Raw genomic sequence first — 17006 nt, 5'->3', positions numbered from 1 at the left:
TTAAAAATTCTCACCACACTGGGTGTCAAAGAGGATATACTTATTGCACAAACGAAAAATGATCATTATATATACTATATGCATGTATATGTATATGTATAATTAAGGGCAGTTTCCTCGGCGCAATAAGCAAAAATTAAATAATAAAATGATTTCTTACGAATTGACACATTTGAATATTATCGACAATTATTTGCTATAATAAGAAGTTACACGCTTTCTACATGATATCTACATGATATAACTACACAGCTTGCACAATTTCTTGTAATATTAATTATTGTTAGAAATCATGTTGTTGCTACACAAACTTACAAAAGCTTACAAGAAATAATTAATTTAACTTAAAATACTTTCTACAATTTATTTCTTTTTGTTTTTGCCTTTTTTTCTTGTTTATGCTTGACTGCTTAAACTAAATAAACAAAAATAATAAAATTTAATAAGCGAAACACTTGTATTGTTAACGTAAAATAAAAGTAATTTGAAATGATTTGCGCCATTTCAATAAATTATAATGCAACTTAATGGAGAATAGAATGCCAACAAGAGTAAACGTTCGAATGCAAGGCGTCCGCTTGTAGGAGCAGGTATTCGGATACAAATGGCGGGTACATGCGTATGCGCTTACAATAAATAGTCATATGGATGTATGTGTGTGGGTTTTGTTTGGTTTGTGTATATGTAAGTGAGTGTGTATTAGAACTGCGCTGATTGGCACATACAACTGTTCAACGTTTTGATATTGTCATTTCATTCTTTTAGCTTAAAGTTCGCAATTTATGCAAAGAAATTTAGTGATTGTTGCTAATGTTACACTGGTGAGGGGTTAAATGTGCGTGTTTTCATATACAATTGAACTTACCTAACTCGAATCACCATAATCCACAAAAAAACTTTGAGTTAAAGAGACTTCGAGTTACGGAAGGTAATTTGTATGAAATTTTACTTGTATGCCAATTCAAGAGTTCGATTTATGAAGAATTTCGAGTTATGGAAGTTCAACTGTATATAATGCATAGTTGCATTTTGTTGTAAAATATTTTTTTTTAGTTTTTCAAATGCATCTAGCGGTTAAAAATGTATGGTTTTTTATTAAAATTTATATTTTTAATTTTTTTTTATTTTTAATTTCACGCAAATGCATGTAGCCCTTGAGGAGTACTGTGTATGAACTTAAGTAGGTATGCGCTAATCAGCGTAGATCTCTACACTTCACTTCACTGCACTATCTAATAATATGTTTTACGTTTATATATATGTATATATTCAATTGTCGTTGCAAATTTAACAAACTACTAGGTTTTTTGATTTTCTTAGTAATACACTCGTACATGAATTGCTGCCGTTTTACACAAAGCACACATATTATGTATATATATATGTGTGTGTGTGTGTGTAGTAATTTGCCTACTTCACGCGTTAAACATCACACGGCAAACATTTATGCATATTTTTTTCTTTAAAAAGTTTGCCAGCATATAAGTATATATGTATGCCTTTATGCCTGTATGTCGGTTGTAAATGCTTTAGAAAGTTAAAGATAAGATAATGTATATATGTAGTTCCGTTGTTCCGTAGTTACAACAACATTATACAAGCGATAGTGAAGAATCTTTTTGTTATTGTTGCACAAACGCAGTTCGCAAACGCACTTCACAGTTGGTCACAGTCGGCGCTGCCGGCATTTGTGGCTTTCAACGAGTTTTGTGCGTACCACTGTTGTCTGCACCAGAATAATGTGTGATTTAAATAACAACTGTTGGGTTAACAAGTGGGATTTATGCGCGGTGCCTTAGCTGATGCTGCTGCAACTGGAAACCGTTACATTTAGCGCGCTTCCTTTGCTGCCGGCTGCGATAGCCACGGAAGACCTGTAATGTGAACAGAGAGAAAAATAAGCACACACATAAACCCATACTCAAAAGCGTTGCATTGTTGTCATTTTCATTGTACTCACCTATTGTGACGCATGTGACTCTTAACTAGGTCACTATTGACCAGCGCCGCCATCAGACTTAGTTCGCCCGCCATCACTGTGGCGCACACGATTTGTGCTAGTTTCTTGGCGTTTTCGCCGGGATGCGCGTGATTGGCGCCTCGCACGCCCAGCATCTCTAGACATGCGCCCTGACCGGGAAGCCCAGTGCCACCGCCAACGGTGCCCACCTCCAATGAGGGCATTGTGCAAGTCATGTATAAGTCGTCATTGTTCGGGCCCCAGCACTCCATGCCGGTGGAGCAGTTGCTGGATGTCACATTCTGTGCGGGGTCTTGGCCGGTGGCGAGGAAAACGGCCGTCACCATGTTAGCGGCGTGTGCGTTGTTGCCTGCGAGACAAATCCAAAAAAAAGTGAAATAAAAAAAATTATAACAAAATGATATAATTTAATTTCTATATGCCGTTACACCAGAGTCTTTTTACTTACCACCTATACTGCCCGCCATAGCGCTGCCGGACATGTTCTTCAACTTATTGCACTCCACCAAGGTTTTGGCGTCCGTTTTCAGTATGGTGCGCAGTGTTTGTGCCGGTACTATGCATTCGGTTACCACACATTTGCCGCGTCCCTTGATCCAGTTGATTGCTGCCGGTTTCTTGTCGCAACAGAAATTGCCACTCAGCGATATGATTTGCATGTCGGGGAACTCCTTTTTGATACATCTCAGCGCCATCTCAGCACCCTTGGACACCATATTCATGCCCATCGCATCACCCGTCAGCGCCACAAAGCGTATATATAGCTGTGGGCCATCGATCGCAATCAAGCATTCCTTCAAGCGGCCGAAACGCGATGTTGAGTCGAACTCAGTCTTGATCTTCTTGTAGTTCGTTTCATTGTAGATCCAATTTTTCGCTTCCACAGCACGTGAAATGCTGCCGAAACGCACACAGGGCGCACGAGTCATGCCCACATCCTCCACGTGCGAAATGACACCGCGTACCGAGAGCGCCTTACAACCGCGATTGGTGGAGGCGACCAGTGCGCCTTCGGTGGTTGCCATGGGCACAAAATATCTATTGCCATCCAACAGCAGCGGACCTGCATAGCCCACCGGTATGGGCACGTAGCCGATGACATTTTCACAACAGGCATTCATCACTTTGCGGTAATCGAAATGCAAATAGGGAAGACAGTCCATGCGCTCTGCTGGCACTTTGGCGCGCTCGAAAATGATTTTCCTGCGTAAGTTCACACCGCGCACGGGGTCATCCAGTATGGATTCGATGTTGTGTAAGGGGAAGTATTGACTGGCGGTATTAACGACTAAAGCGATCTCTTCATCGGTGAGATTGGCAGCGGAGCAACCCTCTTCAGTGGATTGCAGAATTTCCAGGCATTCCTGCAGCGTACGTACTGGACGTGGTTCGACCTGACATTTCTGCAGTGGCAGTAATTGGCTGACATCGGTTATGCTGTCGGTTTGTGTGGATGCATTTGCGAAATTCTGCTCTTCGATGGTGAAAAGTGGTGTGCGATGGCTGCGTACGATATCGCCGGGAGGGGTCACAACGAGCTCAGGAATCGAACCAACAATTTCGGTTTGACTCGCGTCGTCGACAGTGTCATGCGTCGTTGAAACTAAAGCGGCTTCGTCGACTTCGTTCAGTGCTTGGGTTTGAGAAGTTTTCGCCGCAAACGCAACTGTGGACTGGCGTAGTTGGTCACGCAACTCGTTGCGATGTTCGAAGAATATGAACTTCACAACCAAAGCAATGAGTAGGATAAGAATGACAATCTGGTCGGCGCTCATGGTAAGCCATCTGGAGATAGAATAAAGGAGAGAATGCATATTTGTAAAGAAATTAAATTCTAATTCGATCTAGAATCTGCTTTGACTACAATTTACAGACTAGTTCTTATATTCTACTAATAACATGAAGAAGGGTATACTCACTTGATGATCATATCGGTAAATTCACCGGACTCCGTACGACTGCTGTTCGCATTCAGATTCAATTGTGGCGTCAATTTCTTGTCCACCGTCTCGTATTCACTGTTCGAGAAGACAATGCGACTGTAGATGTGCACAATCATCAGACCGGTGGTCATTATGATTTTCACCCGTTGCACTACCGGATTCGTCTTCTGCTCCTCGTCGTTCAGTGCCTTCAGCAATATGGAGTCTTTGGCCTTAGCGCGCACTATTGACATGTCCATACCGTTGCGTGACAAGTCGAGTATCAGCGACAAACAAGCCGGATAGAAGGTCATGAAGACTACATAATTCACTATCACCGACATAACGGCGAATGTGCACAGCACCTCGAGCCGCTGCACGCCCGACAGCGTACCCACACCAATTACAAGCGTCTCCACAATCGTGTCTAAGGTTATTGCCGGTCCCAACAATTCTAAGCCACGCGCTATGTTGTTCGTCACTTCAGCCTGATTGGTGCCGAAGAGCGCCAATTGCGCGAGTGTGCCCGAATTAGTGAGATCAATAACCAGGAGCATAAAGAAGAGTGCATCTCTAGGGAGTGGAGGGAACGAAGATGTAAATTAGTGAATTATTGTTCGATTACAAATGTGATCACTAATATTATCGCTAATATTGAATTACATTGTATAATTGAAAATGGCTTTACTCACTTTAAATCAGACATATCACTGCCAAGGAACTTGATTATTGTCGTCGTAAAGATAAAACTCGAGAAGATCGTAAATAGTCCAGCGATTCCTGTGAAATAAAATTTATTATAAATGGCTTAATTCATTCAATGCTCGGCGTACGCTGAATGCGAAATGTGAATGCAAATATAAGATTATGTAGCAGTAACAGGTATTTCTTATATCATAGTGTATACGTGCATTAGGGTGGTGCAAAAGGAACTTAGGTGCATAAGTATATACCAAGCTGGCTAAAATTTCATAGAGCTGGCTAAAATTCATGAGAGGGATCCGCTATAATTCTATTCATATTTTTGATAATTACATCTAATCTATAAAAGATCAAAAGACACGAGTATGAATTTAGCATAGCTTTGGGAAAATTAGTTAATAAGACAAGAGTAGTGACAATTAATGAATGATACTGACGCCAATTTTTATATTTGGGGAAAAAATTATACGTACTCTTATTAGAAGAAACATTTTACTGAACTATGTAATTCTTCGCCAAATGAAACAACAACCATTAGTAAGTAATGAGGTTTATCTAGAGAGATGTTATTCTAAAGATATAAAAAAAAACATCTGCACCGTGCCACAAATCAAAGAAAACGATGACAAAATTGAATTTTTTGTATGTCTATTGTTTTTCGAAATGCGCCCCAGCAAATTTTTCCCGCCTTTAGAACTCAAAAGAATGGTTACTGGGAAGAAATCGTCGAACCTGATGTATATTTTGAAATATAAAGTGTGGCACCCTCTATGAAATAATAAATATTATTTTTTTTCGAAAAATTGATGTGAATTTTCAGCACACCTCATTTGAAAGGAAAATAGCAGAATCTCTTTCAATTTAGAGATAGGACAATACAGTTGAACTTCCTTAACTCGAATCATCATAATACACAAAAACTACGAGTTAGAGAGAATTCGATTTATGGAAGGTAATTTGTATGAAATTTGATTTCTAAACGCTATTGCCAATTCAAGAGTTCGATTTACGGAGATCTTCGAGTTATAGAAGTTTGAGTTATAGAAATTCACCTGTATTTTTGAAATGGCTTTAATATCACAGTTTCGACGAGTCTTAATGAGAGTTTTGTAAATCTTTAGAACGATAAAGAATATTCTTTCAATAGAGACTTTTAACTCATTTCTAGTCTCTATCGCTAAGAGTTTATTTATACCCATGAAATAGCAACTTAATACGAATCGTGAAATAAATGTTTTCCCAGAAATGCAAATATGAAAACTTACAATTATGGAGTGCCCTAATGGATATTAACAATGAACGTAACACTCACATGTCACACATATACACTTGGTAAACCATAAATCAGCGGAAAGCTTCTATTGTAATGTGCTGTCACCGTATTTAGAAAAGATATAAAACTACGTAGCTTACGTCTACGTTAGCACATATACATAAGCATATATACAAGTATGATTTAAAATTTTTTAATACTTGGAAACCGTTAACATTATTGTTGCATTATACATTTTTACATTCAAATTTCCTTAAAGAATTCAACAGAACTCTACAAAAATATGTACATATGAGTGTGTAGCATAAACCCATAGATATTATAAACTGTATCTCAAAAGGCATTGCTTTCTACATAATGTATTGGCTAATACTGTACGCAATTTTTGCGCTGGAAAATTACGGCAACAGCTGTGCGCTCATTCTAAAATATATACTAAACCACTTGCGATTACTTTAATAAAGAACTCTTAAGTTTTAACAACTGTAGATGCATGTTAATTGCGCTTTTATGCTTTTGCGCGGCGTAAAATCACGCAGGAGCAGCGCTTTGCATCTCCAATGACTGCGACAGCAAAGGCGAATGTTAATTGCATTGACAGTTGAACAACAGTTTGGCGTGCACTAAAGGCCATTGTTAATTCTTCGATTTCAATGCAGCAGTAAAATGAATTTAGAGATCATTAAAATACGAGCGCGAACGCTAAACGGCCTTCGGTGTGAAGTTTATAGCAAATTTTAGTGGATATTTATGCGGACTGGTGAGCTGCTGTGTGCTGTGCGGCGTTTTAAAAATGTCGTTTCACTAAAAATACTCCACTTTTGGTGGCAATAAAACGAGGCGAGTGAAAACGCACTGCAACACACACACACGCGCGCGTTTGTACAAGCATTTAGCATAGCGCACGTAATTGCAATTAATTTGAGTTGTGGATTTGCGAATAAACTTATGAGCTAAGTACATACATACTTACATACACATTTGTACATGCGAGTATTAACCGCAGCAGTGCAGGCAAAAAATTGACATACATACATATGTATGTGTGTATTAACTCTTGTTTTTGTATGGACATTGAATTGGAAAATGGACTAAGGTTTTCTTGTCATTAACTGGTAAATAGATAGCGATCAATCAAAATTTTGAAATCTCAGTGCGCAGCTAGAAAATCTACAAATATGGACACACACATGGACTTAACCTTAAAGCACTGCAGACTCCATACATTCTTCTCGAAAAGTCAAATTTCGGCGAATTGAGCTTCGCTTGAAAGGTTTACTCCGCTTTTCATGTCTAGCTAATTTCACTTTTGCTCGAATGCTTCAACATAGCAAAAAGCAAGAGTCTTCAATTCAATGCTGACATCATATTTTATGTTTAAAAAATCTATTTATGCGACTGTGTTAGCTCATTATATTAGCATTAGCGCACTTGCACTTGTAATTTGCACAACCAATAGCTTTAACAAACATTTCAGTTTCTAAGCATAGACAACAACTATTATGAAATACACACACGTCCAGACATACATACATAGATACATAGATACATTCATAGGCATGAATATGAATTAATATGTTCACAAGTATGTGCTTATGATTACCGACCGACAAGTAGTCGTCTATTGAACATCGAAAACTCAAAAAACCGACTTCAAAACAAATGATCGCGTGTAAAACTCAAGCGAAACGTCCCTAGTGCATAAGTGTTTTCCAGTTTAAGTTGAAGGTTGCCAACAGTTAGATAGCCAAAGGCAATGTGTGTGTGTGCAACCGACGGTACATCTATCTGTCCAACTACATACATATGTACTCTATATATTCCTCAATCACTCAGTTAGTAGTGCAAATTTTACACCTCAAACACGGTTTTCGAGGCCACCCATTGCTCAATTGCGCAATGTTGATGGCCAACAACAGCAATCATAACAATAATAAAATAATTATGACAAAAGTATTTTGAAACTGCATGTGATGTGATTTAACTGTAAATAAAAGCCTGCAACCTTCTTACTATTGTCATCGAAGCATTGAACTGTGATTGTCCGCTCCGATCTAAGTGAATAAGAGCAAAATCGCTTTAAGGGCACTTGAAGTTTCAAACAAGCATGCGCACAGATTCGGCAATGCCGCCACCCAAGTCTGGTTAAACAAATGCGTAATCTTGTTGGTGATCATTATTTTGGTCAATAAAAACCAAAGGCTAATATCGATGTATAATAGATGTAAATATGTTTATGTGAAATATGCTCCCAAATTTTAATTGTGATCTCTAGCACGTATTTATAGATTTCTACATACAAACATACATACATACATAAATATCATGGAATGCTGCATTTGGTAATAGGTGCTAGATAAAACCATTTAGTAAATACATGCAATGCTATAAATCAAGTTATACGAGGAGTGTTCAAAAAATAACAGGAATTTTCGTTTTTTTTTTATTTATTTGTTCGTCAACATTAATGTTAGTCGCCTTCAAAATACTCCCGTTCAATATTAAGCACTGCTTTCTAAAAACTCGATTTTTTGGAATAGCCCTTGGAGCTTTCAGCAATTTCTCTTATGCTTGTAAAACGGGGTTCTTTTATGGTTCTCTTTATTTTTGTAAATAGGAAAAGTTCACACGGAGCCATGTCTGGCGAATATGGTGGCAGAAACATCGTTAGTTTTGTCCAAGAATTCATGAACAAGCAATGAAGTGTGAGCTTTTAACAAATGCAAATAGCCAAGCTTATAAAACCATGTTTAAGACTAGCGGGCATTAATGTATGTATATTATATCAACATAATACAAAATTATAAAGAAAAATTGGACAATTGGACAATTCGAAATTTTGAAATTCCCGTTATTTTTTTAACAATTGAATTTGTAGGTTAAATGTTTTGAAACAATTTATTGACGAATATTTAAAAAAATATTGTCTAATAATATTTATTTACCAAAATATTTTCTTTATTTTTAGTAATAAAATACGTTCCAATCAGAAACATACTGAGAATATGAATTGAAAAATAAATATCTATATAATTCATATAACAAGTATAGAATTACCCAATTTGACCTCTTGAAACTCTTAAAACTAAATAGAAAATGTGGATTTTCCGAGCTACAATAAATAACAACTTTCTCTACATAAATGATTTGCATCCAACGCAACGGTGCCTTAACGAACACCTTTCATATGCACATTAATACTGGGCTTAGTACTCACCTAGAATGTATTTGGAGCCGAGCTTATGTAGACTGCAAAACTGGTAGTAACAATAGAGCACTGCCGTGCAGCGTACAATCGTCATCAGTATGACATCGGCGGCATTGTACTCGGCTTCCAGACCGTCACACGACTGACTCCAACCGTGACAGGGACGATGACGGCTGGATGTTGCCGACGCTGATGCGGTCATTGAGGCGACGCCGGCGCCGACGCTACCACCACCACCACCACCACCACCGGCTTGCTTGTCAACTGTCAACATGCATGCTGTCAGCGTGAGCAGCGCCACAATAACCTCCCACGGATGGGAAGCACAAAATTCACCGTGCGCACGAAATAGACGTCCTATCATCTTGGCGACGAATCTCCGGTTTAAGTACAATTTTGGCGGCGATGTGCGAAATGTGTAGTCTGTATAGAAATTCCTGAAGTTTAGGCGCGTTGTTGTTGTTGCTGCCGTCGTAACTTGCAATCACAATAATGCTGCAACAATGCGTATTATATTTGGCGCTAACAATAGCAAAAGCAATAACAACAAATTGCACAAACAAAAGTAAAGCGCCAGGTAAATGCGAGTATGTAGCACAGCTGGAGGCGTGGTAGGAAATCGTTTGGAGCCACCAACAACAAATTATCGCAATTGATGAATAAATATTTTTTAGTTGTAGTTGTCAGTCAATCACATACGTTGCCTCGCTAATGGATCAGTGTGCAGCAGCTGTTGCAACGTTACACACGTGCTTATATGTGTGTATTGGGCGAGGTGTGTACGGAGTGACTGTGTTGGGGGTTGGCGTGCAATTTCAAGTGTCAACTTATTTGCAAATTGTTTTCACACGCAGCTGACGTTGTGCCACACTTTTCGCTAATATTTTCCTAATGTTTATTTATACTTTGATTTCGCAGTTGCTATTTTCAGTCAACGAAGGTCTGCAAATAAAGATAAAAATTAGAGATTTATTAGTGTAAGCGAATATAGTTGGAAATTATACATTTCTTTGTAATAAATAAGTTTATAATTCTTTCTCAGAAAAGTTATGTTAGAGAGGACCTATGATAAGAAATGTAAAAATCGTGATTTGACCCCATAATGTGATTTGAGAATACACGAGATGTGTTCAAAAAATAACGGGAATTTTTGTTTTTTGAAAAAACAAAGTATATCTGGTTTTGGGATATACTTTGACCATTTCAGTGTATGCTTGTAAAACAACGGTCCTTTTATGGTTTTTTTCTGGTGAATACGAAGGCTGAGGCATCGTTACAGTATTGTTTTTTACTAAGAATTCAAGTACAAGCAACGAAGTGTGAGCTTTTAACAGACGAAAATCGCCAAGCTTATAAAAATACCTCTAACCTAACTAATCGGATCTCCAAATCTGTGGAATTTTAAGTTTTACAATTCTCGTTAGATACACGTATTTATGCGTATTTGTGGGTGGAAAACAGCTTCACATTAAAATGATAAATCTTGATGAAGTTCTCATTCCTAAAGCACAAATTCAAAATTCACTACTCTCTCCGTTCTCTTTAAATATTGAATTTAAACGGGGTCCATCAGGTATATATTGCACAGTAATCCATTTAATTGCTGCTGCAACATTTCCATAAAGTCGCATTCACTTCTGGTATGAAGGCATGTACGAGTATATGCAAATTGAGCTCGGCGACTCAAATAATGATAATTAAAAGTGATTGCGAGAATATTGACGGTGTTGCAAAAGAGTTCACTAACCCAAAATGCATTACTCATGCACGGCACAAGGACAACGGAAACTGACAATCGAAAAGATACAACTACAACACCGTGCAACAGTCAGCAGCAGCCAGAGAGAGCATGCAACACTGTCTGTATCGCAATTGATATATGTAGTTTATCGATCATCGCTTGACATCATTTCATTATACATATTTATGCATGTTTGTATGTATGTTTGCGGGGATTTTACAATTTTTTTATTATTCACACTTGTGACTCTTTTGTGTCGACTAGAGCGGCACCGATTTACTGGAACGTTTTGGTGGCTGGCGGTGGCATTATTCGTTGCCAATTACAAGTGGCGAATGGCCAATGGCCAAGATAGCCAAGTTAGCACAGATGGACAAGATGTTGTTGAAATGGCTTGGCAAGCAAATTTTATTGTTGTAAGCCACTTGGCTTGGTAAGTCAGTTAAAGGGACGGACGGTGGTAGACTTTGTAGTGGAATATAAAAGAATGCAAAATTATCAATATGAACTTGTGCAGCTTGAGCTTCAAAGATAACAATAGCAAGGAAACAAAAGAAAAAGCGGCAAATCGTTGCTACCGATTAGTATGGTTGCATGGCAATAAGTAAGGCGCTTAAAGCAATTGACTTTGCGACATTGCAGGATTAAATTTGCTACGTAAAAAGGCGAATATACAAGCGTACGTGCATACAGTGTTGCCAGATTTAAGGAGAACGGTGAAACCAATTTGTTGATTTATTTTCACCGATTTTGAATAAAAGACTAAATTGAGAACTTTCACCTGATGTGAACAATTTTAAGAATTCTTTTTGAAAAAATGTTTCTTTATAAATGTCTTATTTCCCTTTCTTGGTTGCCATATCAATATTTCAGTTAATTAAGATAAAACATTTTACAACCAAAAACATTTAAAAGAAAATCAATATGAAATTGTTTACTTTAGCGAGTATTCCTTTGCTACTCGCTAAGAGCACAGTGCCGCTGATGTTACACTGTTCATAAAGCGAATTTATCTGTAATGCCCCTAACGATGCACACTATCTTCATTATACCCGCATATTGTATATACATATATCTATGTACATTTGTATATTGTCATCACTAATATCGCTATTGAAATATTTCTTTCAAATGTTTTGTCACACCCATATTTCAGCATTAAAGCACTTTCAAAACCCCGTACTCACAAATATTTGTATGCGCCACACATGCGCATCTACACATAATTTGATCATTATGGATATCGCAGCAATTTATTTCAAGTGAAGTACCTACTCGTTACACTACCACACAAAACACTGCAGTAAAACATCAAACTAGTTGGGAGAATACTAGTTCTTAACTAGAAACTTCTGGTCAAATGCGAAGTAGTTAGAAAAGGATATGAATTATGTCAACTTTTGGAAGATATTAATTCCCACAGATCATATATCTAATCAGAATTGCCTAATAAGATACGCATGATCTGAATGAATTCGAACTTACTTGTTTCTGAATATATAATCTGTCTATAATTAGATAATTTTTTATCTTCACTGGATTAGTGCAATTTGTGTATTACTGAAGGAAATCTGGTAGAACTTCGACATTTCAATATAGCAGTTGTTTGTGTGGAAAGTCTCTGAACTAGTTGGGGTTGCAAGTGGAACTAGTTGTAAAGTAGTTCAGAAGTATTTGGTTGCAGCACGATGTAACTAGCTTTCTGCGTACGCTTTGTATATACTATATAGCTAAAAATGACTGTTTGTATGTGTGTCTATTGCACTGGGTCTTTCGCAGCAGCGATCCAACTACAACGTGACTAGGATCTCTAAACACCACACAATGACGGTATTCGTCGGTGAAAAATGAACACCACATATTAATATTTAAATACAAGCAACAACAACAACAACTTGAGCAGGCATATAAGTAAGTTATGAAAGAGTTACAACTAGCGAAAGCGAATTATAGTAAAAGGATTGACAGCCGCAACGACACAAATTTAATAATAAATCAGTGAAGCAAATATCAAACGGCCGCTTATGAGTGAAGCAAAAAACCGCATTTAACTACATACAAACATACACACATACAAAGCATTCTGTGTGTAGGTGCGATATTTAGTGCAATCACAGCGTTCCAGGCATTTATTGTGCGGTGTTCGTATGTTTAGCTTGCCAGGCCACAGAAGGGCTGTCGGTGTCAAGCACTCACACAAGGATAATACCCAACAGTAGTGGTGTTGTGCATGTGTTGAGCGCTTATGTTATGCGTAGAATGTGTAATGGGAAAGTGTTTCTGTTTACATACATACATTTATTTATGAATTACAAAATATGCGTTATATGCGTGCAAACATAATATCACATATACATATAGTGATATAGCTACATATAAGTACTGTGTGTGTTTTCAACATTTTTGTCAAATTATTTGAAATCAGATACTTTTAAGCAGCAAAAAACACGAACCTACATATTTACAGCATTTCCCTCAGTGAAAGGTGTATGATACGAGGGTTGTTCTTTATGTTTCTGCCCCATCAATGGAAAACGACTTTTTCCATTTATTAAAATATTTATTACTGATGGTATTCAATATGGTGTTGAATTTTTTTAACCAATTATCGAAATTTTTTAATTCATTTTAGCTAGGAGGACAACTTCGAAATGTGCGATTTAAATGCATCTACCGTTTTTTAATATCGAAAATATTTGTGTAGTAAGACTGTTCTTGTTGAAAGAAAACAAAATAAATCGAAAAGTACTGATTGGGGGCGCCGCTGTCCTCTTGCAACTTGCTTCTGGATGAATGGGTCTCAGTCGAACTGAGCAGGCGTTGGACAGTCACTAGCACCTGTTCTGTCGCAAGATCATTCTGGCCCAAAGTAAATCGCAAGAGGTCAAGGGAACTCTTTGCCCTAAACAAGATCAATCTTTCCCAAGTTATAGGTGTTCTAACTGGCCATTGTCCCATTGGGACTCACGCGGTCAAATTAAGAATTTTATCGGATGCTAGCTGCAAAAGCTGCCTAGAAGAAGGTGAGGTAGAATCCTCCCAGCATTTCCTTTTGGAATGTCCCGCCTTTGCGAGATCTAGACATAAAATCCTTGGATCTCACTTTTTTGGGCACCTCCGCGAACTAGCGGATACAGAAGTTAAAAACCTCTGCAGATTTGTGGTAGGCTCCAAGCGCTTTGTCGATTCATAATAAGTGAGGGGGTTGAATTTTTATGGCATCACAAAGGACTGCTCTCGATGCCAAGTGGGTTTCCCCCTATAGGGAAACAGCCTTCGTACCTAACCTAACCTAACCATCCATTAATGCCGAAAATCTGTTTATCAGTGCCGAAGGTTGAAAGTATTATCTTATTGAATAACGATTAAATTGCGTTCTAAGCGCTTCATCAAAAAATATTTTATACAAAGCCATGTTTCTGCCCATCGCTAGACACAGGTCTACTTTTAGGCGTTCGATAAATGTTCTGAGATCCCTTAAGAAAACACTTTGTTGTCACGTTATGATCGTGCAAAATGAAATTGAAGGTTGGATATTAGAGAACAGAACACAACTTTTAATTGAAATAATGCTATGAAAATATAAATTACTCAATTTATGTAAATATTAAGCGTCACTTTTGTAATCGAGGAAAATTTAAGGCAACTGTTACATTAAACAAAACTACAGCAGGATTAGCAATCAATTAAGTTATAAATAATAAAACAATTTTTTTTTCTCGCTTTTACTGTCGTCATTTTACGCCAATTACAGATGTTGCAAATTAATTCAAAAATGAAAGCACTTAACTTTGTTTTTATTGTTGTGCGAAAGTAAACAAATTGCCCGGCGGTAAATGGCGCAGATGCTTGCAACATTTGCACGAAGCTTAACGCAAATGAAGCGCTTGCCAATTTGAAAAACACAAGCGCATGTGCGAGTGTGTTGTTTAAAAAAGAAGCAAGTTGTTTTCCGAAGAATTGACCATTAATTTTGCATATGAATTATATAATTATTAAGCGCGCACAGGGTCATATGGTTAGTTTACGGCTATAATGAATATATTTATTTATAAGTCGTGTGTAACGGAGCACAAGTTCATTTTCATTTATTTTCTATATTTTTTCTAGGTTATTAGGTGCAAGATCTGATTTGATCTGGAAATAAAACACATGTAGGTTAATTTACTACGTAAATGTTTAATTGAAAAGAGAAGCCTTTTTGAAGGCACTAACGTGCCTAGCGTATTACTATGGCTTGGCAAGAGAATGTGCATATGAGCAAGCCGTGAATGCCTGTGAAAACTGTTTGTTTGTTTTTTATGGAGATACAGTTGAACTTCCATAACTCGAAATTCTATAAATCGAAATTCTCCATAACTCGAAATCTTGAATTGGCAATAGCGCCAAATTTCATACAAATTACCTTCCATAACTCGAAGTCTCTCTAACTCGAAGTTTTCTTGTGAATTATGGTGATTCGAGTTAGGGAAGTTCAACTGTATTTTGATGCACTTGCCAGAAAGGTTTATATAACTTGTAAATACAGTTGAACTTCCATAACTCGAACTGCTCTAACTCGAAGTTCTCCATAATTCGAACTATTGAAGTGGCAATAGAAGTCAAAATTCATACAAATTACCTTCTGTAACTCGGAAGTCTTTCTAACTCTAAGTTTTTTTGTGGATTATGGTGATTCGAGTTAGAGAAGTTCCACTGTACGTCATATAATTAAAAAAAATCAAAAAAATAGATTTTATTTTAAATCAGAGTCAGTTCTATCTCTATCCGATACTCACAAAAGCAACTACGTTATTAGTTTGGGAAAAACTGCCTTATAAAGTAAACAAGCAATTAGCAAGTTCCCGCAGATTTGTGAATGGCTGGTAGATTCTCCGAAAACATTTTGTCTTCTAATTGCGAAATTTCGACGCTTAAAGTGTGAGATAAGGAATTTTATTGTTTTTGCGGTACATTAGGGTGATTCAAAAAAAAAATTTTTTTTTCTAAACTAAAATATAAAATCTAAGAAACTAAATTTCAGAAAAATATGAATTTTTTGAGTATTTTATTCCAATAAAATCATCTAATTCGCTGAAATGCATCAAAAACCTTACAATTTTCGATAAATTAAACTTTGGTCTTGAATAACTTGTAAACTATTAGGTTTCTCCAAAAATTATAGGAGACCTTTTTTGTAGAGCGTTCAATTCTCAAAGACAAGTGGAAGTCTCTTTTTTATAATACATGACAGACTAGCAATAAAATTCAAAAAGTGCAGAGAATAATTGTTCCATGTTATTCTTACGGGAAATACAAACACGCGATGCGGACAGTCTTAATATTAATATTAAGGGCTCAAATTTTAACTGGCATCTTCTTACGTTGAATTGAAAGCCTGTTTGCAAGAAAAAAAAAATTTTTTTTTTGAATCACCCTACGGTACATACATACACACATACAAACATATACATATGTATATAACTACATATGTTTGTACCCACAGACCAGAATAAGATTTGCAAAAAATGCTGATTTCGTAGAAAAGCATTTAAATTAAATTATGTGACAACAATTTCGGAGACAATTGGGCGCGATTATCTGTTGTCAACCGGCACACCAACAATTCTTCATATACAAAAAGAAAGGCAAAAACAACGCCGAACTTATCGTGAATTGAATGCAAAAGATTTTCAGCGGCGCGAATCTGTTTTCGTCATGCGACTTTGTTAATGAGTAATCAACATTTAAAGTGAAATGCTTTCCATTTTTGAAAATTCCACAGAATCTAGAAGTAGCAGGCGCCCGCACTGCATGCATAACAACATACTTTGCCATAAATAAAATGAAACTACATACATACATACAAACATAGTATGTAGCTAAATGCTCGCAAGTGTGACGGAGCATACAAATTGAGAATTTGGACTTGCGATTAGTGCCAGTATCGGCGTTGCAAGTCAATTGGCCAATAATATCTACAGTGTACAAATCATTTATGAATACACTCCACCCGGATATTGTAGGTAAAAAAAGATTAAACTCTAAAATTTTATTCTCGAGTCAAAAAAAAATGAAAATTCGGGATAGAATGTCATTACCCATGCGACTTATAACACAACTTACATTCGCTACACTTTCAAGTGGACATATAGCGTTTGTCAACACTGTTCGCGGCAATGATTGCCATGTCATATCTG

At 37.1% G+C, this 17006-nt stretch overlaps 1 protein-coding gene across 1 annotated transcript in view; it reads right to left on the bottom strand.

Annotated features, from left to right (window-relative positions):
* Window positions 1-1516: 1516 nt before the first annotated feature.
* Window positions 1517-17006, bottom strand: part of Hmgcr_0 (3-hydroxy-3-methylglutaryl-coenzyme A reductase) — a 40917-nt gene continuing 25427 nt past the window's right edge. Inside the window, exons 2-7 of the mRNA XM_011194487.3 lie at window positions 9096-10028; window positions 4596-4683; window positions 3901-4476; window positions 2430-3766; window positions 1961-2330; window positions 1517-1874 (exon numbers count right to left, since the gene is read on the bottom strand). Coding sequence (XP_011192789.1) covers window positions 1796-1874; window positions 1961-2330; window positions 2430-3766; window positions 3901-4476; window positions 4596-4683; window positions 9096-9450 — 2805 coding nt within the window. The 5' untranslated portion in view covers window positions 9451-10028 and the 3' untranslated portion in view covers window positions 1517-1795. The remainder of the gene's footprint in view (window positions 1875-1960; window positions 2331-2429; window positions 3767-3900; window positions 4477-4595; window positions 4684-9095; window positions 10029-17006) is intronic.

This window comes from Zeugodacus cucurbitae, chromosome 2 (genome assembly GCF_028554725.1).
Source record: "Zeugodacus cucurbitae isolate PBARC_wt_2022May chromosome 2, idZeuCucr1.2, whole genome shotgun sequence".
Taxonomy (NCBI): Eukaryota; Metazoa; Arthropoda; class Insecta; order Diptera; family Tephritidae; genus Zeugodacus; species Zeugodacus cucurbitae.
Note: the sequence above shows the minus strand (reverse complement) of the source record. Positions and strands in the feature narration are given on the sequence as shown.